This window comes from Haliaeetus albicilla, chromosome 5 (assembly GCF_947461875.1).
Source record: "Haliaeetus albicilla chromosome 5, bHalAlb1.1, whole genome shotgun sequence".
NCBI lineage: Eukaryota > Metazoa > Chordata > Aves > Accipitriformes > Accipitridae > Haliaeetus > Haliaeetus albicilla.
In genome coordinates, this window is record NC_091487.1 from 10,004,316 (window position 1) to 10,029,807 (window position 25,492).

General features: G+C 43.1%; 2 protein-coding genes across 4 annotated transcripts; both read left to right on the top strand.

Annotated features, from left to right (window-relative positions):
- Positions 1 to 256: 256 nt before the first annotated feature.
- On the top strand, positions 257 to 2,974 carry GPR132 (G protein-coupled receptor 132). The gene has a single exon (XM_009916576.2). The coding sequence runs from the start codon at positions 278 to 280 to the stop codon at positions 1,379 to 1,381; it is 1,104 nt and encodes a 367-aa protein (XP_009914878.1). The 5' UTR covers positions 257 to 277; the 3' UTR covers positions 1,382 to 2,974.
- Positions 2,975 to 16,391: 13,417 nt separating this feature from the next.
- On the top strand, positions 16,392 to 25,188 carry CDCA4 (cell division cycle associated 4). 3 transcript variants are annotated; one of them, XM_069783279.1, is made up of 3 exons: positions 16,392 to 16,548; positions 20,881 to 20,961; positions 23,212 to 25,188. In XM_069783279.1, the coding sequence occupies exons 2-3, from the start codon at positions 20,923 to 20,925 to the stop codon at positions 23,965 to 23,967; spliced, it is 795 nt and encodes a 264-aa protein (XP_069639380.1). In that variant the 5' UTR covers positions 16,392 to 16,548; positions 20,881 to 20,922; the 3' UTR covers positions 23,968 to 25,188. The 3 variants fall into 3 exon arrangements, with proteins under 3 accessions (XP_069639380.1, XP_069639381.1, XP_069639379.1); XM_069783280.1 differs by lacking the exon at positions 16,392 to 16,548 and adding an exon at positions 16,598 to 16,736; XM_069783278.1 differs by lacking the exon at positions 16,392 to 16,548 and adding an exon at positions 22,801 to 23,078.
- The last annotated feature ends 304 nt before the right edge of the window (positions 25,189 to 25,492 follow it).

A 25,492-nucleotide genomic window follows, 5' to 3' on the forward strand; every position in this document is an offset into this window, starting at 1 on the left:
GCATGCTGTAGTCAAGAAATTCCTTGTGAAGAAAGGCACTTTCTCCTGGAAATAAATCAGACCTGACTCCCTGGGGACACTGCAGTAGACCAGCAGGTCTTGGAAAACTTGCCTGTTTCAGATGTTTCCCCAAGACAAGCATCCCACTTGTTCCCCTGACATGTCCTGCTGGCACCTATGGGACCATAACCTTTACTGACACTTTTTTAAGCGATGTAGGTGCTAACTTTCCACCTTGTCTTCTGATTCTCAGGAAACACCAGCTGGAAAAAGAATAATGGAAAATTGTACAGACACAAATAATAGCTCCACTTGCACAGAAATTCCCTACGAAGACAGCAAGACACTTCTGGTTGCAGTTTACAGCATCGTTTTTGCCATAGGCCTTCCGGCAAATTGCTTAACTTCCCTGCTTACATTTCTACAAATACAAAGGAATAAAGTAATCGCCATCTACATTTTCAGTTTATCATTGTGTGAGCTGATGTATTTAAGTACCTTGCCTCTCTGGATTATCTACGTGCAAAATGAGCACCGATGGAATATGGGTATACAGGCTTGCAGAATAACAGGATTCATCTTTTTCTGCAACATATACATCAGTATTCTGCTTTTGTGCTGCATTTCTTTGGATCGTTACGTGGCCCTGGTCTATGCTCTGGAATCAAGGGGGAGAAGAGGACAGAAAAAAGCAATCATAATAGTGTGTTTTCTCTTTGCTGTGGTTGCAATAATCCACACTCCAGTATTTTACATGGAAGATAATCCAGAACGTATGAATAGGAAGACCTGCTTTGAAACTTTGCCCCTTGACATAAAATTGGCTTCTTTCAGCTTTGCTAGATTCCTATTTGGATTTGTCATACCTTTCACAATCCTCATTTTCACAAACTACAAAATTTTCCAAAGTACAAAAACAAGCAGCAGCTTGACTTGTCGCCAAAAAGCCAAAGTGAAGTATCTGGCTGTCGCCATTATTGTCATTTTCCTGATCTGCTTTGCTCCCTACCATGTGGTACTCATAATAAGATCCATATACTTTATGCTTCATCAGAATTGCTCATGTCCATTTGAAAAAAATATCTACTCAATTTTTACAGCATTTCTGTGTTTAGCCACTGCAAACAGTGTTGCAGATCCAATCATCTACGTGCTGGTTAGTGAAAACGTCAGAAAAGATTTTTATAGGACTCTGAGAAGATGGAGATTGAACTCAGCCAGGCTGAATTCATCCATTAATCACAAGACTGACAGCCTAAAATTGAAAATGTCAAAAGAATCACAGGAAGGAGGGCTAAAAGAAGAAAACAAAGAAATACCAGATTCATCTGACATTCAAAAGACCTGTAATAGTGGCAAAGACCAAGAAGGTGGCAGCTAGCAGTTAGCTGCTGACACAAATAAGAAGTTCCCACCACTAGCTGTGGGCTGCAGACTGCAGCACACGAGTATTTGCATTCTGATGTCTGTAGGAAGTTTTGTCATTGTGTGTGAGCCAGCAACTCCTTGAAGACGCTACAGGAGTGATACTTCTTATTTCTGTTTGTCTCCTACAATAAAGTTCGTCCACCAGTATCATTGGTGAAAATATTTCTTACTAAGGACACGTGGAATAAACTAAGTAATTTACTTTGACTCAAATTGAAATCTTAAAAGCTTATTTTTGGGGCTGACTTTTTCTTCATATGAATTCAGAAGCAGTTTTATCTTCTGAGATGGACAAAAAAATCCCTGCTGAGGAGAACAACATAGGACCCATTCTTAAGGTTGAAATTTTTAGTTCTTGAGGACGTACATGTTCAGATTCTCATACACAAACTCTGTTGTTACCGTTTGTGGTTAACCAGTGGAAAATATTAAAAATGAGGAAGTCTTTCAACAAGAGCCTTAAAAATGTTCCTAATACTTCAGTATGCAGCTTTATTTACCTCGCACATTCTGGGGAGAATCAAAGGGCAAAACAGTGGCCCGATAACACAGAACAACAGTACTTCTACTGTATTAGTCAAGATCCTGCACTGTCCTGAAATTCTTAAAATGTACAATTCTAATGCTTGATATTTTACAATTAGTAGATTTTACTCATTTTGCAGTTAAATCTGGAATGCACTGTAGTATACAGAAAATTTATACATTTCCAACTGGTGTCATGGATTGTTTATACGCCATCCCTGAACGTTTGTTGAACTTGTGTTTCATTTCTGACTAAGCTAAAACTTCCCTTCTGGTACTGATCCAACTTTCACTGTGTAGGAGTTTGTACAAGAGTTAAGTGCCTTACTGACAAGGAAGGGCTGGCAGCATGGAGAACACAGTCTCTTCTCCCCATAGATGGGAACTCCCTCGGACGTGCTGGTGGTGCATACATGAGACTATACTGGGGCAGATTTAATTGTTGCTGCTGCCACTTTCACTATGAATAAATTATTGATGGTAGTTTCCTGTGCTTTCAAACCAGAAATTAAAAATTAAGAATGATACAAATCTGGCAAGATTTATCTAAACAGCTTCCTCATATTTTTATGCGATCAAAGTAAAACAGACAAAGATCATTAATCAGTTGGATGTTTATTTGAGTATGAGTTTGTAAAAGTGTTTCACAGCATCATTCTGCTTCGTCTGTAATGTTGTATTTCTGTAATATTTTCAATTTGTCATTAATGTTGACATTGCTGAACTGAACTAACATTAGCCAATGTTCAAGTAAATACAATACTTGTTAATGTTTTAAAATTGTCATAGGTATTTCTGTATATTATGCTTTATTCTTATATACTTTTGCAAAGAAGCATTGTGCCACAATGGCATTTCCTCAAGTTATTGTATTTATTACATATTTAATTTTTTTATTATTTAATGACTCCTCTGGCATCTACTTATGAAAGGCTTGTGTCCTCAAAAGTAGCTTACATAATACTGAATTGAATAGGAGATTGTTTCTTGGAAAAATGTGAAATTCTGTTGTGATGCTAATTAACAAACTGTGGTTTTGTATTTGCATAGGCATGCCAGAGATCAAAAATCTCTAAGGTATCAGGGAGAGATTTGCAAAGTGCTGAACATCTGTAACTTTGCTGAAAATCAAACTTTCCATTACTAAAAACATCAGCGGCAGGCGTTGCTCGTAACAGCCCAGTCAGCCAGAGCACTGGTGATTAATCTCTGAAGACACATATGCAAACTGCCCCAACCTCAGGATTTTCATAGTCTAAATGTAAAACTCTGATGAATAATAGCAGTGAACTTAGAAGAAACTAAAGATACAAGCTTCTGAACTAATTGAAATGGATGCAAATTAGATATTAATTTCGATGAAGTCTGAAATCTCTCTGATGTTTTTCCTCTGATAAAACGTGAGTATCTTTAGAGCAACCAGTATCAGAGCCCAGTGCCATAGGTGTAGGGGACAGGGATTAGTAGGGTCTGATGCAACATCTGCAATTCTTTTGCATTGCCTAATTTACATGCTGTTCTAAATTACTATATCATTATGCATCCTCTCTTAATAAAAATCCTTGAAGATTTTTTTGTTCAGATGCACTCTGAAATAAAAGCCCTAGGGGTGCCAAGGCCCTGTACATCCTGATCCAATTTTGAAGATGACCTCAATGATCTCCAGAGGTGCTTTCCAAACTAAAATATTCCGTGACAAGGATTAGGGGCCAGGTACCAAGCAATGTATCCACATGGGAAAATCGCAAATCGTGACTTCTTTGGATAAATGGAAAAGCAGCTTTACATCTCAGTAAGTACATCAAGAAATGCTATTTCCATGTTATTAAACTATCCCATCAGATAAGCCGACTGTTTCTCATGTGACAAATTAAAGCATGAGACCTGTTTTGTCACACGGTATCTGACTGTGCCATACAGGCAAAAGAAGGGTCTCAGCACTGGGACACTTGCTGGAGACACAGCAAAGGACACTACTCAGGTCCGAGCAGATCTGAAGGATGGCTTGATTGTGTGGGTCTTTCCGTCCTTTCCTCCTGCAGGGACATTTCCAGTGAGCCTGCAGGGACTGCTTCGTGCTCTGAAGGGTCACCTACTACATCAGATCTGCAGTTCTCAGCCCAGCTATTTGGATCTGTCCCCCGACTTCCTCAACTCAGCTTAAGCTATAAAATGACTTGGAGAGAGTACAAAACTTAGGCTGTGCTTCCAAATTTGATCTTTAGATCGCCAGGTCTCCACACGTATGGGTCAGAGTGAGTAAGTAGGTCACCAGTGTAACAGGACGAGAGTCAAAAATTCCACTTTCTTTTGTATTCAGCATTTACTCAGGTATAACTTCCATAATTTGATTTAAAGAAGAGTGGGCTACTCAATAAATAAAACTTGATTTTATTTTAACAGATGTCTCAGATATTCATAATGTACCTGGGAAATAAGTGGATTGCTGATTGTTTTAAGTATGACTGTGAAGCATGAAGTGAATAATTTCTGGCTATGAACTAGAGCTGGCCAAACTAGTTTTTCCAGACAATATATCTGATTTGTTTGTTTATTCATCAATTTTAAGTTATTTCTAAAGACTGCATTTTTTAAGTAATTGTTTGGGGTAACTCACTTCTTATAAAACTCTATTCCTGTCTAAGAAATGCTTTCATGTTCAGTACTAAATTTTGCTTCAAGAGGATAGTTACACAAAACAGGCAAAACCAGATACCAATGAACTCAGACCCTCTGTGCATGACAAAGTTTCATCCGCAGTTAGCCATCCTGTAGCTGGTCTGATTTAGCCTCTGCTATCATATACAACCCAATGTCGAATTTCTGTTGGGTAGTGAGTGATGAAACCCAACTCAGAACCAGGCTTTCAAAAACATTCACAATCTAATAGCTTTTTTTTCATGAGCATATTGTCATCCTACAGGTCACGCTGTGGGATAGGCCTTTTAGGAAACATCCTCTACATAGTGAAATGACGCCACAGTTGCCTCACAGGTTGGAATACCTGTCTTATTTTCAAACCAGCACAAACTAAAGGTAGCAAATAAGGGTGGAGGGATTGCATCAGAAAGATGCAATCATTTTTTTGAACCTCTTTGGTGTGCAGGGGATGCATACAGGTGGTAACATCCCCAAAGGTGGATCTCCCAGCATGTCTTCTGCCACTAGTGTCTAGAGATGAGGACACCTACCAGTCCTCTCCATTTCTTCTTGTCCCTCTTGGGTGGTTTGCATCCCGCTGCGCTCCCTCTTTCCCCTGCACAATTAACCTTTGCACAGGAGAGGGCGCTTCTCATAGCCTATTTGCACCAGGGATGCAGCACGGCCTCATGATGCAATCTTCAAATTAGAGGAATGTGAACCATCAAAAGAGAAATCTGTTATCCCAAATTAGACTAGTACTAATATCCTGGTAATAAACTTTAGTTGCTGCCATCATGAGCAATTGGTAAGAAAGAGTAGGACTCAACTCGTTATGTCTCATCGCTATAATTCAGATCACTGATAACTTCTAGGGTTTTACTCTCTTTACTCCATCCTGTAAGAAATGCTCAGGGATAACAAAGCAAAAACCAGCCTTGCAGACAGGTGGAAAGTCTGCTGAGGAGAAATGATAAGCTATGTGGTAAGAATTTCACAAAACATCACATGAATATCATCTATACCAGCAACCTCAAAATAAGCCTTCTCAGTGCGCCATAAAATTATCCATCCTGTCTGGCAGCCTCAGTCTGTGACAGGGCCCACACATTTCAGCCCATGATCACAAAGTAGCCCTTGTATGTTCAAAGATCTGTCATGCAATATTTTCTTGAGGGAGGTAAAGAATCAAAGAGGAGAGAGATACTGTGGGAAAAAGGGTGCTGTATGATGTACAAAGTCCTGAAAAGCCTTGTAAACCTGAAGTCACAGATGTTCTGAACAAGTATGCAAATACCTGAGTGTTCAGAAAGCTACTTAGAAATACATCAGCTTGTATCACAGTTCCCCATCTGTAAAATGGGACGCTTCTTCCCTTGAGCATTGTCTGTCTTGTCGGTTTAAAATACAAGCCCTTGCAGGAGATACTAGAAAGAGTGGGCAGCTGTGTCGTATGCATATTCAGAGCTTACTGCAGCGGAGCGGGGAACAGTGTGGAGGCAAATATAAGGTACTAAAGCACAAATTCTAATGAGTCAGCACGTTCAGGGTCAGATTCAAAGCACTTTATTTGCTTCTATTCATGCTGGGGCATCAGAGAAAAAAAAAATATGCAGACTTTCATTTTAATTTTGGGTCTCCTTCTGGCAATATGGGCACTAGACCCTCGGGGTCTTCGCTGGGATTTTTCCTCACTGAGATATTTTGGTATTTGGAGGTGTTTTATTGCTTCCAAAAGGTAAGAGTAATACCGATCCACAGAGTTGACTTCCAGACTGGAAACACTTAGGGCCAAGCGCTCACAAAGTTCATAGTACCTCTCTGGGTACAGGACTGAAAACAATCAGTAACACTAACAGCATTTGCTGTTGCAACTTCTGTACACAGTAGGCCACCAGCAATAATCTCTAAAATCCTTAGTGCGCTGAGAGGTATCCATGTGGACACTGCCTCTCAAGCTCTTCCCTTCCTGGCACTGTTTTCATGGGTTGGGAAGCACTTTCTTAGCACTAGATTTCTGGAATGTGTCTCTGGCAGTGCGAGCCTGATATGCGTGAGGCAACAGCACTATTGCTTACCTATTTGATTAATTTGGGGGTTTCTTTTTGCCTTTCTTAAATATAGTCAAGACGACTAAGCTCACATAAACCACTACAGGTAGGGTTTTTTATTGTATGTTTGACATTTATAGGTGACTTGACAATATGTTGGATAAAGGACATTTGATAAGGTATTCAAAGAAAATCCTGCAATCTTCCATTTAGCCGCATGTACAGTTCCTGTCTACCTCTAATTCAAACCTTTCCTAAAAGAAGGCCTATGAAAATGGACAGTCCATAGCTCTCAGTGGAATGGTGCACTTAACAGTGCCGCTTGCAGTAATAGCTGCATCCCAAAGATAACAGATGCACAAGCCTCAAACTAAACTCAGCAGTGGATGCAGCAATATGCAAAAGAGAAGAAAAATGCACATTAAATAACAAGGGAACTCAGGAGTATGACTGATTTCTTGCTTTCTTGACTGTTACTGTGGGAGTAGCCCATCAATAAAAGGCAGGAGATTCTAGCCAGGCCAAGTACAAATCTGAAGTTTCTATCAGGAACAAGAAAAAGGGGGTGAATGGGGAACTTCGTTTGGACACAGGGGTGTGAAACAGATACAGACAGACTGTAACGCAGTAACAGAAAAGATTCAATGGGAAATGAACGGTCAGCAGGTAACTTCAGTACTCCACAAAAGCAGAATTCAAAGGCATGTGTGATTTTGTAACTCAGCAAGGGGCTTTCCCTAATGAGAGGCTGAGTGGCCCCTGCTTGCTTTAGTCAAGCACCAGTCACTCCCCCTTCTGACCAGAAACGTTCCTCTCTCATGAGAGGGAAGAAGCTGGAAATTACATTAAATATTTGCCTTTTTGTTTTCTTAGCATTCAGTTTCAGATACTAGAACCACATCTTAATCAAATTCTAAGATGAGAAATAACACTGTACAAGAAAAAATCCCAGAAAATAATCTTTTTTTTTTCTCTGGAGATACTGAGAACTATTACGAATAAATCAACATGAAGTTAAACCAAAGCTGTGGAACGAGGCCTCCTCCCCTGAAGGCTGTGCAAAATTGAATATGAATCTGAACTTTTTTTGCTGGCCATACTTTCAGATCATAATGACTTCAAACCTCCAGAACTGGGAGGAAAATCTCTTTTTTTTTAATGTAGAAATGTAAATTGGACCTATTCTTCCATGATGAAAAGCAATATTAATGTATAATCCTGACTTGCCTGTACTTCAGTATCATGTCTAATTGACTAGCATGAAGAAAAGCTTTTATGAAAGCAAGATATCACAGAAATATTCAACACACCAATCAACTATGTGTTGTGAGTCTACTGCCTCTATTCTGAACCATGCAGCAGAAGTTTCATTTCAGAAATGACACTGAGAGGTTAATTCCCCTTTTCTGTACTCTCGGCTCTTATTTTGCATAAATTTCTTTGTGTTTTCCAGTGTAACTCAAGCCCTGATCGCTTTTAAATCACGAGATTATGTTTTTCCAGGAGTTTAAAGCAGTCACAAGAGGGCACCAAACTCTAGCCTATTTCTCCTGCTGGCCATGGTGGACTTCACAGTGCAAGAAAAAAAATTAGTCTCTCTTTCTCTTCTAAATTCGCAGCCTGTAATCATAAATTTGTAAGACTTCGTGCTGCTAGATAAAACAGTCCGTACAGATGAGTGTGTGTGTATGTGTGCTCATGCTTACCATACTGATAGCTGTTGAGACAGACCCAAGATTGGGTTATAATGTTTATCCAGCTATGGCAGAAACATGCAACTTTTTTCAAATGGTGGCTACAAACAGGCAGAAAAACAAGAAGCAAAAAACCCAGGACTGAAAACAAGCAAGAAAAATCATGGGGACAAAAAGAGAGAGACATTTCCCTCGCACAATAAAAAACGGAAGATGGTGGAACTTGCCAGGATCTGTCCATGATTCCCTGGAGAGGATGTAAGTGGCAGGCGGCAAACATAACATATAAGCCATTCAGCTGAGCCAGCCCCTGCGGTATCTAAACACCCACCAAATTCTAAACAACTCTTTCAGGAGCCCCACTTTGCCTCCCTGCCTTGGCAAACCACACTCCACATCGTCCTGCACCACTGTTTACTGCTGCTCTGGTGTCTTTATCCCAAGTCTGTTGGCATTTGGTGCTATTTGTTAGTCAGATTAAGTAAGGCCAATTAAAGATTTATTATTCCGTTAACATTAGATATGTTGAAATGATTGCTGGGAAACCACTGGCTATCGACAGAGCACCAGGATACATGAGTTAACACTCCTTTATTGCTACAAAAGTCAAAGCTGTCGTTCCCATCAAGGTACAGGACCAGAGCAGAGAACAAGACCAGCTCACAGCCTGTTATATGTGTTCATACTCATGCTTCTAATTGGGTTAACCCTTTAACCAGATAAGGCAGACAGGCATTAGCAATCATTCTCTTAGGAATCGGGTAAAAAAAATTACATTTTTAATATGCCTTTTCATGCCTTAATTTACCTACTTCTTATGCTCATTTTTGGATACCCTCATTAAACTGTAATTGCTATGCTTTTACTATAATTTATTATATATTTTTTCCTACAGACTGTGTAATTCAGATAAGTCACCATCAAATCAACAGCAGCAATAATTGGTGGATACGTTTTCCAGTTTCACCTATCAGTTCACCGGACTCTAAAACAAAATTTGGAAACAATCCAAACACTCCAACAAGCCATCACAGCCTTCATCTCCTCTTCCAAGGAGCATAGAGGGTCATTTTAACTGGCAGATAAAGCATTAACTTCTACAACCAGCGTATTTCTCTTACTGATGCTTAATTTTATTCTCCTCGTTATTTATGATGGGTCTAAGGAAAATCACATTTCTGTTTTGGAAAATGTAAACCAACTATGCTGTCAATGGTTTGTTACTGAAGTCTCAACCACCAGAATTAAGTTACTGCATAAGAAACTCAGTGTTCTTACTTTTTCTACCTTTTCCCCCTAGTTTTCATGGTCCAAATGCTTAACAACTTTAAGGCAAGCTTAAACATAAACAACTGACCTACATATTCTCAAAAGTTTTGTTAGCTTTAACTGTGCTTTTGAATTATAACTCTCCAGTTTCCCACTGGTATTATAATTTTCAGGGACATGGCTTCTAGAAACAGCACAGTGCCTTCCAAAAGGCTGGTTTCAAGAGCAAACCACTGTAATATCAAAAGATGCAGAACAGCAAAGGTGTTAAGCCTCAAATCTGGCCTAAAAGATCTGAAAGCCACACTCTAATGTATGTTCAAGGATATATGAAAAAGGAATTATTCATTAACTTCTTCAGCTTGCAACCGCTTCAGGCTATTTTGTTCTTACAGTATCTGCAGTTTTTCAAAGGAAGGTAGAGCTGGTGGGGGAAAAAAGATCTTCACATGCACAGCACAAACACATTCATCAGAAACAGACTAACTCCCGAGATGAAAATATGGTACTTAGCTTGCTGCAAAGAAAGGAATACCTTGTGTAGTGACAGGCTGCACATGTTTTTTGAGCTTGTGGGTGCTATTTAATAGTAGATGCTTAGTTGCTATAGCAACTGTCATACCCTATGGTATTTATGCTTAGATATGGAACACATATTTTAAGCAGCACCAGACAACATGGCATTCAAGTGTCCAAAATACATGTTTAAAAGAAAATCCCTCTTATGAAGGAAGTAGGTGTGTTCCTCTAGTTATTAGAAAGCCTTTATAACACAACACTTTTGCAACAACAAAACAATCCTGTCTCTCACAAACATAAAACAGAACTACCACAATGATCCAGAAGAGGGCTTAGAAGCCTGAAAATAAAACCCCAAACAACATTCAGGACTTTAAAAATCCATCTTGGCTGACTGCTACTGCATAATCTGGAGACTTTTGCTGTTCGGTACGGTGCATGGTGCTTTGCCACTAGAGGTTTCTATTGTAGTTTTAGTATCTCCCCAGGTACCTCTTCAAAAGTCTTAATTTCGTATCCTCTGGGCTTTGCTCCTACCACAGATGTCCACTACCAACACAAAGCAACATACTGGCTGTCGGCCTCTGCCTGCCAGTGCGCATACGCATTATTTGTGGTTTCATGGCTGGAATTTCTCAGGCATGCTTTGTAGCCCCCTTGGCTTTTGTAGTTTTGCATACCACCCACCATGGAGAACACTTTCTCTGAATTGGCTGGCAACTGTAAATCTTGCTGAAAACATTTCTTTTATTTTGTCACGTCCTGATGGTTGAGGAGTATAAACAAATATTGTAATATGAGGGCACTCTTTCTTTCAGGTCCTTTCCACCATAAGAGGAAACTGGTGGTCAGTAACTTCTACAGCTGCCTATGAAGGGTCCTTAACTCCAACACAACGACTTCAGCCAGTCAGGCTAAAAGCTAAAAGAGTTTGCAGACTAATACAAGCCTAACAGCTTCCCTGTGTCCTGTTTGCACTGTATTTCCTGCAGTCAAAACATATTACTACCTCTTCTTAGCAATTTATTATGGGTTCCATAAAGTTACTAGCTGACATCGATAAACAGTGGTGCTGGTTTTAGCTCACAGAGTTTCTTAGTCTGTACGTGTTCTTAAAAAGAATTCGTTTCTTAGCTCATGTTACCCCTAATCCCCCTGGCCTCCTAGTCGATAGATCAGATACCCACAGCCATAAGGCCTGAGGCTGGTGGCCTGAGGCAGACAGATCTCTGCCTAAGAAAGGATTTGCCTTGCCACTGTTGTACTGGCAGCCACATACCCTCCCTCGCATCACCTGTCTACTACCACTCCAGTTTTTCGCCAGCACAAACACCCAGCTGAGCCAATACAGCCAGCCAGCTGTTGCCATATTCAGACATGTATTAGCTGGTGCATGGATTGGTTGGTGTGATGAGTGCTCTGACTATGTTATTCTCATTTTGTAAGCCACTAACATTTGATGACAGCATCATTATCCTCCAACATCAAGCTACAGTTAGCCCACAAATGCTCGCTCCCTTACTATGAATGCTTTGGTTTGTTTTACAGGCACCAGATGCCCGCTGTTCTTTGTCCAACCCCCTCCGACAGGTAGAGCGACAGCCCTTCCAGGCTCAGACCAGTGAAGGAGAAGCTTACCCTCACCGAAGGCTGAGCAGAACTTTCAGCCACCTTTGGTGGTCCACACATTAACATGTTGTAATGGTGCAGAAACACTTTCTCTTAAATTCAGTGTGCTGTGACTGCAGACCACACGCAATGAAGTTGTATCCTGTACCTGGCTTACGGGGCCCAGCTGAGCTGCTACAACAGGCTTACTTCTTAGGGAACAGCCACATTTAATTACCCTCCTTAGCCTTTCTTCCATCTGCTCCCGGATTTTTTAGGCTAGCTCTGCTGCAGGAATGTGCTTGTCTGCAGAAGCACTCAGGACTGTTTCATAATGCTGCCTATCTCAGAGGTAATCAGAATTTGCCAGGTCGGGCTTAAAGGAAACGGTACGTTACGAGTGGGCCTCCTGCCCTACTCTGGAGCCAAATTAAAAAGACAAACATATCTTAAATGCTTTAATCAAACAGTAATTATGAGAGAAACAATATAGACTCAGAGCAAGTACACGTTGTCTTTAGCAGGCAGAGGCAAGCAACCTCTGTCCCCGTTCTGAACCAGCGAGATCACAGCCAAAACTCTTCCAAACCTCACACGGTCGTGCCAGTACAGCACAGAGCTTGAGCTAACACACCTAGTCTCTCAATACAGCCCACCAGCCAGAGCACAGCACTGCACTGACGACAGCTCACGGCTTCCAGTTCAGGGCTGAGTCATGTCTGGTTGGCTCCAAGCACCGGCAGCGCAAGCACACTTTTTCCTGCCTCTGACTGCACAGCCCTACTCCGAACTATTCGCCCAGCTAGATAAACCCCAGGGCCCTCGGACCAGAGACAGAAAACACTGCAGCCACACAGCAGTGCAGAGTGGAAAACGCTTCACTGTCAGCTCGGTATTGGTATTGAGACAGGACTCTGTCCTATCTCGCTGAAACTATTTGTTTCAAAGCTTAAGCAACCTCCTGACTAATTTTCCTACCCTCTTTATCTGAGGGCTTGCAAGCCACTGGTTGTGAAACACTGCGCTAAGCCTCGTACAAACACCGAGCAAGACCATGCCTATCAAAGCCCAAGAAACGCTCCCTCTGAGAGACCTTGCTACGGGTAGAAATAATATCAGTGCAGTGACCCAGTGGAAAGTGAGGAACTTCATTCTGCATGTATTTCTGTTTCTTATTCGCCTATGTGAAGATTATCTGCATTAGCCTTTTAAAACTATTAAAACTCCCTATTATTATAATCATTTGTAATGTGAAAACGTCATGGACCGAGATCCTTTGTGCAGCTTGAAACTGCACAAATAAACTGGAAATTCTGTCGTCTTTTTTTTTTCTTTTAAAAGCGCAGTTTCAGCCCTGCTCCCGGCCATTGAGTTCCTATTAATTTCTGCGGTTTTGTAAACACTGTCCAACTCTAAACCAGCCTTCCCGTCACCGCTGATGTGTGAAAGCCTGGCCAGCTCAGCAGGGGCTGAGCAGCTCTGAGAAAGGAGCAGCAAAGCTCCCGAGGCATCAAGCACAGCCCAGCACAGGCTTGCTCCAGAAGGGAAGGAAGGGGGCTGGGAGAGAGGGAGTAGTGGCTGCTTTCCAACCAGCATGGCACGCAGGTCACGCCACCCGGTACCAGCCACCGCCGGAGGAAGAGGCAGGCCGAGGCTCCCGGGAGAGCAGGCTCTCTGCCGGAGCAGGCGGGCTGCGGGCTGGGGAGAGCCGGAGCTGGCTGCCAGCACAGCTCCCGCAGCCACTGCTGCTCAGCCGCCGAGGAGACAGCGTGGCTGAAGCCCATGTGTACAGGCAGCTCTCACAGACTGAGGGCAGGCCCACCCTTCATCCACGCCGAGCACGAGCTAACCCCTGCCCAGCCAAGGGAAGGGGCTCAGGGTAGCAGCTCCACTTGACTCAGCCCTCCTGCTCTGGGGCAGAGGCTCCAGCTCAAATAAGCCGCACCATGTGCCAAGGATGGGTCTGCACCTTGGACCCGCTCGGAGCGGTCGAGGCAACGCCTGCTCCTGTTAAACCAGCCCTGTACCTCCTGTTTTCACAGAAAAAGGGCATCCCATTCACCCCTCTGGTGATCACACTTCTATAAAGGCTGGCAGTGCTTTTAAATCCCCTCAGGACTGCCACTCACTCTGAAGATTTTGCTGGGTGCCAGCGGTGACCCGTCTTCCTAGGAGAGATCTGCTGAGCTGGTTTGCATCATTTTCTTCCCTGCCACCCATGTGAGTCATTTCATCAGCAAGCAGGTTGCTCTGCAGTGTCTCACTAGGTGCAGTGCCTCTCAATTGTCTAGAAGCTTTGAGTACATATTATGAACCACCTTTCAATTTAAGTGTCTTCTGCCATTTCTGACCAGTAATTCCCCCCCGCCTTTATTTTGTATGCAGTTATTGTCTTCATTTCACTTTCCCCTATCAGGTTGCTTTGCAGACGTTTCTTTCCAGTTCTGCTCCATGCTTTGTCTCTAGAACTTCAACTTAGGCATCGGTTCTGCTTTTGCTTGCAGATTATCTTAGCTGTGAAAGTTCCATGGGCTGAGATAGTTTTTTCAATATATAAATAACTGTTTAGGAAATTACCAGGTTTTCACCTGTTCTTTTTAACTCTGGTGTTAAAATTTCATTTACTGAAACCAGTAGGAGGATGAAAAACTTCAGCGTGTAACTAAAATTTGATCATTTTCTTTATCACATGGTGGTTACAATTCAAATATATTCTTTATAATGCTATTTTAGTCCTATCAGAAATTGTTTGCTTTCTAGTAAACACTTTGGGTTGTATTGTTTTGCATAGGTCTGTCCAGACTTTTCCATTTTGACTTTTCAAGTTTTGTTTCTCACATGTGTGAGATGTGAGAGTAGTTTTCTCCGGAGAATAATCAAATCTGGTCATACCTCGATGAGACATAGTTTCTCAGCTTTTCAAAGGAGGCAGAGTGCTGAGAACCTTTCACAATTTTTCTTTCAGTGGCTTAATCAGAAACATAGATGATTTAGTTTTTAAGCCATCAGACATCATCTCATTTCACTGGAGGATTTATTAGGAAAAAAAAAATCAAACCATGAAACAAAAATGTCAAGACTCTTTCTCATTGTATCTAAAAGAAAAAAAAAAAGATAAGGAGAAGGGACTTATGTACCTTACTATGCAGATGATATCACTAGAAAGAGCAAACCCAATAAACTCTTCCAGCAGTGACCCTCCAAGGACCCACACTCACACCGCCTCAAGAGGGAAGTCCAGAGAGGCTCAAAGGTTCTTGCAGGGTTTGTTGGGGGATTCCCTATTTTAATTCTTTGCAGCCAATGTCAAGCTGAATAGCGCATGAGAATCTCTCTCTTTGTGGACTTGTTCTTTCAAAGTTTTGACTCGTATTTTTGCACCATGATGCCATAAGCACGCTGCAAGGAACTGTAAAAAACACAAGGGGAAATACTGCACTTTGTAACCTGCCTTGGCCCAAAAGCAGATCTTGCTTCGCTATGGAAATGTTATTTCCTCCTGCTTTCCCGTGTCAACCTACAGCCCTGTTGTTTTACAGCCTTTCGTACCGACCCTCAGCCCCAAGCCCCGTTGATCGCCCCCGGCGGTGCCTAGCCCACCCTTTCTCCATTTTCTTTCTCTCCTCGCTCCCCGCCCCACCGCGGGCAGCAGATCCTCCCCCTGCCCGAGCCGCAGCCTGGAGGCAGCAGCTGCCGTGCCGCTGCGGCTCTCTGCTGGCAGCCGCAGCCAGGACAAGCCCGGCTCCCCCCCCCCCCCCGACCTCCCCTTCTGCCTGCTTTGGAGACAGCCGGCACGTAGCTGCAAGACCGGGAAAGCGACCGAGGAACGCTCGGCCGGCCTAAGTACTTGCAGATGTGCAGCAGCATCGAGCTGGAAGTCACCGCACCGTTCAAAGCTTTCGGGGCTGTTTTGTTTTTTTTTTTTTTTTTTTCTCGCTCAGCAGGGCGGTTGGAGCTTTTGGGACAGCGGCTTCCCGAGGGGTGCGAAGCTTCACCCCTTCCCCTCGCCCCGAGGAAGCGGCTTCCCCGTCCTCTGCCTCCGAGAGCCGGGGCTGCGAGGCCGGGCCCAAACAGGAAATGCCACAGGCCTTGCTAATGGAGTCATGAGGCCTGGCACCCCCCGCGGGGCGGCCGCACCGGGGGTGGGGGGGAAGGCTGCGAGGGCGGGCCGGCAGCGGTTGGCGCCGGGAGCTCCCCCAGCCCTGAGGGAAGCGGCGCCTGACGGCAGAGAGCGGCCGGGCCCAGCGGGGGAAGGCGGCGCGCCGCGGCCCGGGGGTGGCCGCCGCCCCCCGCTCCTTGCGGCTCCCCGCGGGCTGCAGCGGGGCCAGGTCTGAACCTGTTCCCGCCGGAGCCCGTGGCCGGGAGCCCAGGCGCGCCGCAGGCCCCTGGCTGCCGTTTGAAATCGGGGCTCCGCCTCGCCCCCCGCCTCCGCCTCCCGCCAGCCTCTCAGGGCCGAGGGGAAGGGCTCGGCCGCCGCGGCAACCTCGCAGCCTCCCGTGGGCGGTGCCTGGGGGGGGCGCCGTGGCAACCGCGCCGCCAATCGCAGTGGTGAGCGGCGGCTGCGCGTTCGGCGACGGCCAATAGCAGCTGCCGTTCCCTTGTAGGCGTGGCTGCCGTGGCAGGCCCGTCCCCCAGCGGGAAGACGGGGGTGGGGGAGGAAGCGAGTTCCTTTGTGGGCTTTGACAATAAGATGGCGGGCGGGGGGAGGCGGGGCCAACCGTAGGGACCGGCCCCGCCCCCTCCCTCAAGCGCGGAGCGGTCGGTGAGGCGGAGCGGGGGCTCCCGCGCTGGCAGGCGACGGCAGCGGCGAGGTGGTAAGTACGGCAGGCTGGGCTGGGCTGGGCTGGGTCGGGCCGGGCGCGGCGTGTGGCCCCCGGAGCCGTCCGCCTCCCCCGGGGCTCCTCCTGAGGACGGCGCGGGCGGGGAGCCGGTGGCGGCGGAGCCCGCGGAGGAGGGAGCCGATTCAAAATGGCGGCGGGCCGTTTGCTGGGAGCGCGGGACGGTGAGTAACCGCCGCGCGGGGCCGTTGGCGGCCGCGCGCGCGCGCCGCTGGAGCGGTGAGGGGCGGCGGGGCCGGGGCCCGTCTCCCCTGTCGGCGCCGGGCGCCCCTCTCCTCCGCTCGGTCCTTTCCCCAGCCGCGCACTCCCGTCGCCCGCTCCTCCACCCCCGGGCACCCTTCCGGTGCCGCCGCACGCCGTGGCGCCGCTGCCCTCCCACCGCCGGCGTGCCGTGCCTGGGGACCTCCCCCGGCTCCCCCAGCGCACGCATCGCGGCTCAACCCCGCCTCGGCCCCCGCCGCTCTCCCTCCCCCAGCCTCCGTCCGCCGGGGCTCGCTCCCGGCCGCGCCCGCCGGGCACGCCTCTCCCCGCCGGTTCTGGCGGGCCGCCCCCCGGCCTCAGCCGCCCCGGCCACGGGCCTCCGTCGTCTGCGTTTCCACGAGCTTTCTGCTCCTCGCACCGCCTGCCGTCGCCCCTGCCCTGGGCGTGCGGCTGCCCCGGCTTCCCAGCCCACCTTTCCTCGGGAGTTAGTGCCCTTTCCCGAAGCCCTCGTGTCCTGGAGAGGTGCCTGCTAGCCCCCTACGCCCGGGGGTGGACCAGACCCCGGTGCTTTATAGGTGCCTTTGTCCCAGTCCGAATAGGGATGTTTCTGGCCCTACCAGCCCTCTGCTGTGTCTGCAGCCCACCTCGTAACTCAACACCACCATACACGCACATATGCATGCCTGAAGAGGAGTACCTGGCTTTCCATCTTCTTTTCACCCTTACACATAGCTTTGATTTCTTACCACAGTTGTTATAAAGGACAGTTTTGCAGTGGGGGGGATTATGGAATCGTAGGATGGTTTGGGTTGGAAGGCACCTTAAAGATCACCTAGTTCCCACCCCCCGCCATGGGCAGGGACACCTTCCACTAGACCACGTTGCTCAAAGCCCCATCCAACCTGGCCTTGAACACTCGAGGGATGGGGCATCCACAACTTCTCTGGGCAACCTGTTCCTGTGCCTCAACACCCTCACAGTAAAGAATTTCTTCCTTACTTCTAATCTAAATCTACCCTCTTTCAGTTTAAAACTGTTACCTTTTGTTCTATCGCTACATGCCCTTGTAAAAAGTCCCTCTCCGGCTTTCCTGTAGGCTCCCTTCAGGTACTGGAAGGCTGCTATAAGGTCTCCCCGGAGCCTTCTCTTCTCCAGGCTGAACAACCCCAACTCTCTCAGCCTGTCCTCATAGGGGAGGTGCTCCAGCCCTCTCATCATCTTTGTGATGAAGATTAATTAGATCATGGAGATGATTAGAGTGGTAGAGGGGAGATACAATACCTTCTAACCTTCCCATGCTAACCATCGTCACTATACTTATGTCTGTACAAAAAGAAAAAGCATCTTGCTTAAGTGAACCTCCAGCACTTGCCTAGGTAGTTCTTGTCTGCTTTCTCGTAAAGGTGAACAGTGCTAAAATTTTCTATCTTCTCTATTACCCCAACTCTTAGGAAGCGACTTTTCCCCTTAAGTACTTAAGTATATCTTTGGCAGCATATTTCTACATGAATCTGAATTGAGTGTTAATCTGGAATGTTTAAGTTGATGCTGTAATAAGAATTGGTGCTTGAAATTTGATCCTTGTTTGTAAAGCAGACTGGGCATTTGTCAATCCCAAAAGCAAAACTTTTAATGAATTACATAATACTGTGCTCCCTGTGCTACTGTTAAAAAAAAAAAAAAACAAAAAACAAAACAAAACCCCCACCAAAACCCACAGAAACTCCTTTTTTCATACTGTATTATGCTACAGATAGCTGTTGTCTCCTTGACAGCTCTTTTTGTACAGCTATTTCAAACAGTGCTTAAGTTTAACACACTAAGTTTGGGCTCTTGAGACTCTTGATAGTGGAAGAAGGGAGGTGATACAGCTAGTCTAGACATTGCCTCTTGGACAGAGACAGATGCTGCTTGAAATTATCAGAGAATTTTGAACACTTTGACTCCAAAGCAGCAGCAATCTTGCTCTCCTGAACCAAGAGGTTTTACACAATGGCTAATACCATTTTGAGTATGTTAGTATGTAAATCAATAGAGAAATATATTTTAATCAATTAGGTTTTAAACTTGGTACTTTCTTGAGATGAGTCCTTGTTGGAGATAGTGCAGGGAAGTCTGGGGAAGGTTTTTTATTTGCAAGGTTTTAATTGCACCTGATAATGGCTATGAAGTTAATATTTTTTTTAATTATTTTTTTTTTTACTGAGAACTTAGGTTCTGAGGCATGCTCGTATGCTACCTAATAGAAATAAGTGCTGTGATGGGTATATTCTTTAAGTTTATGCTAACAGAGGTCCACATGGTTTGTTTATTGCTCTACAGAAGAACCTGGAATCACATGCAGCAGGTCTTACGCATTTTTACATTGCATGGACAAACTGTTTCCTTCTTTAGTATGCTAATAGACTGGACTGGTCTGCCAACATCCCCTATGTCTTTTCGTTTGTGGATGTGATAATGGCTCTTTTGCCAAGAACTCATGTGTTCCCGTCACCAGTCCCCTCCTCTATCAGTCTGCTATTTTGGGAGGCAAAAGGTCAAAGCCTCTTCCTCTAAAATTGTCAGATATCCAAAACAGCACCAGAAAATATTTTCATTTATTGTTCTCGTGACTGCATCATCTTTATCTGTAGTTGTGGGGGTTTTGTGGGTTTTTGTTTGGGTGGGTTTTTCTTTAAACAAAGTTTATGCCCTTGTCACCTACCCTAAAACTATAAGTGTACCTATTGGGAGTTCGGGGATTCAAATAGTTACTGTATACAGGCTGTCAGAGAGATTGCCCTTCATTTATAGAGTGTTTTGAAAGTATACCCAGGGAGCAAAAACTTCTGAACTTTTACAGCATCGTAAGGTGTTTGACAGAAATAAGAAATACTTTTTTGACTTGACGCTATGGTGTCTCACTGGAGTTGTAGTTCATATGCTTCATGACTCTGTCTTGAATGTTGCTGTGAGCTCAGTCTATATAAGAGAATGAGACTATGAGTTGGTTGAAATACCGTTTCCATGACATAACAGCATTTTAGTCTGAATATTTTGAGATTGAGTCAAAAGATTTTGGCTTGAGAGTGTTTAAGGTGGGGTTTTTGTTGTGGTATTTTAACAAGTATGCAGTTTCTTGAGAAAAATGTGTTTGCTGCCCCTCCAAGTCCTTTGTTGACCATCTCCTTCCTTCCCAATTTTGAGACCAAGTGCTCTTCAAGTATTTTTTATTACCAGCCACAATAGAAAATAAAAATAGATGTCCATATGCATCCTTTTTACTTGTTTCTTTTCTAGGTATGTACTTCAGTTGCAGACACTGAACTATCTTGTATTGTACAGACATGTCTAGAAAAGTATCTGAATTGTTTTCATATTTTATCGTATAAGTTTTTGTAGCCTGTTGAAACAGAGGATTCTTTTAGGTTTCAGTAATTAAAGGAATTGTTGCATGTGTTTGGTAGTTGTATTTAGTATATCAAATCTTATTTTGCCTTAAATGTGTTTTAAAAACTCAGCTTTTATAGTTAAAACAATTTAATTACTGTCATTACTTTCATTATTGTCATCTTGCAAAGTAAATCTTAGTCATAGTTTCTGTGCTGGTAAAGGAAAATCCTCCCTGGTTTTGCTATGTTTCAGTTTTGTATTTGTGTGTGCTTGCTCTTTTTCTCTAAATGCTACAGCAATACATGGTTTTGTACAACAAAGGTGAAAACTGTATAGTTTTGTGATAAAAGTAACGAAGACTTCCCTTCAGTATGCTTTTGTGTGCATTTAAATTTTTCAGATGATCGCTAAAGATTTTGTTTGCTCTTCAAATGGCAAAGGCATAGGGATAAGGGAGCGGCTGGTCCAAAGGTCAGGGTAAGAGCCTAGGACTTGGACTTAAAACTGGCAGTTTCCTTCTCCTGCTGCAGATTTTGGGTGTATTATCGGGCGAATCACCTTTGTGCTCTAGCTGTAAATTGGGTTTAATAGTACTATTCAAGTTTGTAGGAATGTTGTGAGGCTAGCGATACTGAAACAATTGAAAACAGAGATGTATAAGTTTCTGAAATGGGAAACTATTTTGTTCTGCATCTCCTGTACTTGCCTGACATCTTCCTTCCCGGTGCTTGGTAGGTGGTGCTCTAACTTTTACTGTATGGACTCTTGCTCAGTAGCATGGGAGAAGAGGAAGGACTGCATCAAACACAATTACTGGTATGTAATTTTTTGCTTCTTAAATGAAACTGTAATCTATTATTTTGTGCAGTCTCAGGAACAGAGTGACAAAGAACTGTTTTTATGATGTAAGATACTAATTGGAAGTAAGTGTTACGGAAAAAAAATCCAGTGAATGCTGTGAAAGGTTTACCTTTAAGAATCCGTAAACGTTTTTTCCTCTGCTGCTACACACCCAAGTGTATGTTTTCAAGTTTTCTGCTGTGTCCTGTTCTTCTGTTGATGTGCCTTAGAAGGCATTTAAATGCCAAATAGTAGATGTATGAAAACCAGGTTAACGTTCAATTGAAGTTTTAATTATTCTTCACAAGAATATAAGTTGAAATAAAAGAAGCTTCAAACTCTGCACAGAGTGTTTAATGTTTGATGACATGGTCATACATGGTTGATTAGTAGACCCAAAAGATATTTCTAGGGGTCAAGTTTCACATGGTGTGTGTGTGTTTAGGAATCACTGTACATACAACTTTGTAGGAAAAATTAAATGGGATATCCTCTGATAGGAAGTTTGCAGGAATACCTAAAAATCCAGGAAGGGCACTGTCAAGCAAAAACTTGAGTTGTATTTAATGGGAATAATGCAAATATGTTAGGTTACAGGAGAAACTTTTAAAAGAAACTTCCAAAGCATTTAATATATTGGTAATCCTTGGATAGCTTTGAAGAAGTCTATGAAAAATGACCATAAGACCAAGTTCATATATTCTATATTGTAGTCTCTGTGTATTATGATTTCTAAAGAGTTTTGTACCTTCAGTGGAAAGAAATCTTTAAGAGTTGGTGAATACAAAAAAAGGTTATTTCATGGATATATACAGCAATGTAAGAAGTATTGTACAGAGTCAGACCAAATGTTTATCTGCCTGCTGCGCTATCCCCAGGTTTTCAGAGTAGATAAGTATGTAGTGTATTTCAAAAGGAACAGTGTTGTTGCACTTTGGTGGATTTTTAGTGACTCTGAAAAAGCTGAGAGAGCGCTCCCTGAAAATATGTGGAACTTACCGTAGCAACCAGAAAAGCAAGGCAGAGGTTAGGTCTTACCAAGGAAAATGGAAAATGATATAGAAAGACACTGCAATAGTTTTTTGGGTTTATCACCTTTTAGTTGAAAAACTTTGTCTTGTTTGGGTCACTACATTAAAAAAAATACCCAAATATTGGGTATAACAAAGGTGCATGAATGTAAAGATCAGGTACCAGCTTTCATCTGCAGCCTAATTTTTATAAGATGAAGTGACATCTATTACATTTAAAAAAAGAAAAAAGTTACTTTGTATTTCAAGAGATCAGCTGCAATATTTACATGGGGCACTGTTGTCAAAATTAGTGCAATTCAGAAGAAGATCTGGAGGCTAGTGCTTGAAAGTCATACCTTGGAAAATTCAGTGAGTGATTTTTAGATGTAAATAATGAGAAGCCTGGATGCTCCCCACTTATTTTTAGCTGGAGAACCTAAACTAGGAATATGGGAATTTTGCTTTCTTACAGTCAACTGGGAAAGAAGTACAGAAGCCCGTACAGAGGATGACTGTGCCTATCCTTATTGGACTTGCACAATTCATATTGGAATTACACAGTTCATTTACTCACCTGAGTGAGGGAACCAGAAGGACTGCTTTAGGCACCTCAGTTGAATGTCTCAAGTTATATGGAACAAATGTAAATCTGACTTGCGCTGTAGACAAAATAAGCTAACTTTTTCAAGTATGCTGCCCATGGTATTTTTTTCATGTTACTGTGTTAGGCATGTTGATGTTCTGGAGGGGTCAAAACTTTTAAAGATGGTGTGCCAGGTTGTATTTTTATTTCCAAAATTAGAGGTTAAGCATGCCAGTAGAAACTTGGGAGGAGCGAGGAGAAACTGCCTCTCCAGTAGGTGAAATACAGCCATTGGGATGTTTGCTTCTGTGCGAAGCAGCGGCTCCCGACTTCCATCCAGTGTGGAGCTTAATGGGAGCCAGGAGCTGGAAGCCCCTGCCTCTCTCCGATGCCATGACTTGTGGACCTGCTCACCCCTGGTTCCCGAGTGCCGTCTTTGGGACCCAGTCCACATGTTCCTGACCCCTGTTGTACCACACTGGCCATTCTATAACCTGGTATGACAATTCTGATGTTTCTATCTTAAAAGAATTTGCTGTTTAAAGTTTTCTGGTTTGTTTTTTAGTCTTTCTTTTCAACTCTCTCGAGCTGTTTACATTGTACAAGATTTTTTTTTTTTTTTTTAAACAGGACACAATGTTTGTGCGAGGATTAAAGAGAAAATGTTTTGATGGTGAAGAAGATATTGAAGGAACTCTGGCTGGTATTAAGGCTATTCCTTCATATAATCTTCAGCGGCAGTCACTTTTAGATATGTCCTTGGTTAAACTTCAGCTGTGTCACATGCTGGTTGAACCTAACCTTTGTCGTTCGGTACTTATAGCCAACACGGTACGGCAGATCCAAGAGGAAATGACTCAAGATGGGACTTGGCAGATGATAAATACACAGAGTACAGGGCAGGCATCCCTGGATCGTCTTGTTTCAACAGATATCCTCTGTCGTTCATCTAGGGAACAAGCTGAGGGAAAGCATGTTCCAGGCTATACTACTTTTAATAAAGACTTTGAGGGTGACCAGGCACAAGATAGTTCAGAAACTATGTCAACAGCCTCTTCAGTGCAAGTTCCGAGAAACCTGCAGAGCAATGTGTGGGAAATGGAGAATCCACAAGAAAATAAAGGAAACTTTCAAAAATCATTAGATCAAATATTTGAGACACTGGAGAATAAAAGTCCTAATTCTGTTGAAGATCTGTTTTCAGAAGTTGACAATTCTTACTATGATCTTGATACTATGTTAACAGGCATGATGAGCAACTCAAAAATGGGACACTGTGATGGGCTTGAAACGTTTTCTTCTCCCACAGCTACAGCTTCTAACTCTAATTGTAAATCTGATCTTAATGAGCTTGATCATATTGTGGAAATCCTTGTTGAATCCTGAAACTCCTTGTGTAGGAGATAAAGATCTGTTAATGGGAAGAAAAGACTCGAGAAAGTTATTTCCACAGTTTGTTCTATCAAATCTGCACGTGTATTTTACAAATATCTATATATTATATAGATATATATTAAAAAGCACTTCATATTGCAAAGGAGTGTTAACTCTTAAAGTTAACCTGCAACTTGTAGTGTAATAATCTGATTTATTGTCCATTGAACTGTAAGTACATACGGTAAATGTTTTTAAGTTTTTGGGTCCAAGGCTCTTGAAATTGGGTTCCTTTTACCAATTTGTTTTAGCCTTTGATGGAGGATGTGCTCAGTGAGAGGGATTCTCTCATCTTTTTCTTATACTTCTCCCAGTAAAAATGGTAATAAACATAGAGAGAAGTTAGATAACTGGTTTCCTATTTTCCTCCGGTTTCTACTTTGTTACATCACAGAACTCCTGCTGCTTCTGTTCTAAGTCGCTACATGGCTCTTAAAGAGCAGTATGCAATAGTTCCTGTTATCCTAGCTAGTGTGTTCTGGTTTTTGCTACAATTTTTACTTCAAAAATAGTTTTTAAAGTGTTTATTGGTGTTTAGATTTTTCCAGGTATTTTCCTAAAATATATTTTTACTACAGATGTTATGTCAGCTGCTAACTTAGTAACTTTTGATCATATCTGCAGTTGATGTATTTTTTGAACGATTTTCAAAAAGGGATGTTTTTTTTTTACCGTGAGCTACCCAATGTAGTTCAGTAAAGTGTATGTAAATGTAAATATACGATTTTATACTTTACATTAAAATGTAAGAGCTGTTTTCATGATTCTGTTTTATAGAGTAGTGCTTTACTAAATTGAGAATTGTAAAATTATGCTTTTCATACCCCATATACTTGAGTATCATTAGAGGAGGAGCTTTGATCCAGCTAGATACAGTTACATTTAATTCATTTCAGACCATGCTTTTTGTTAACTACAAACCTAAATTGCATAGGTTTTTATTTATGTGTATTTATATGTAAATGTCATCAAGTGAATTGTTTTATCACTGAAGTCTACCATCAAATATTTGTTTATGTGGGATAACTATCTTGCACTAATTACTACAAAAAGTGTTATTAGCGGCCTTTAAATCTCAACTGGTATGTCATGATGTCTTGTCATAATTAATATGCTCCACTCTTACCAAGGGTTTCCTCTTGGCTTTTTTTAATAACAAAAGATAATACAACATGGGATGGTGTTTTTTCTTCAAGTAGCCACATTTGGTTTAGAGTGTATATAATTAAGCTTATTCTTATGAGACTTTTTCAGGGGAAAGGGATAGATCAAGTACAGTGTATGATTTTGTTATAAAATGACAAATATTTACCTTCACAAGCTGGTACTGGGAAAGAGGCCTGAACTAGCAGGGAGGTGGAGGAGGGGGAAAAGATTGATTGGTTTCTGGAATGTGTTAGCATTGGTTGTGCCAGGGGAAGACATCCACCAGTAACTCATTTTCTGTAGACCTGAACCAAGCAAGTTGCTGAACATG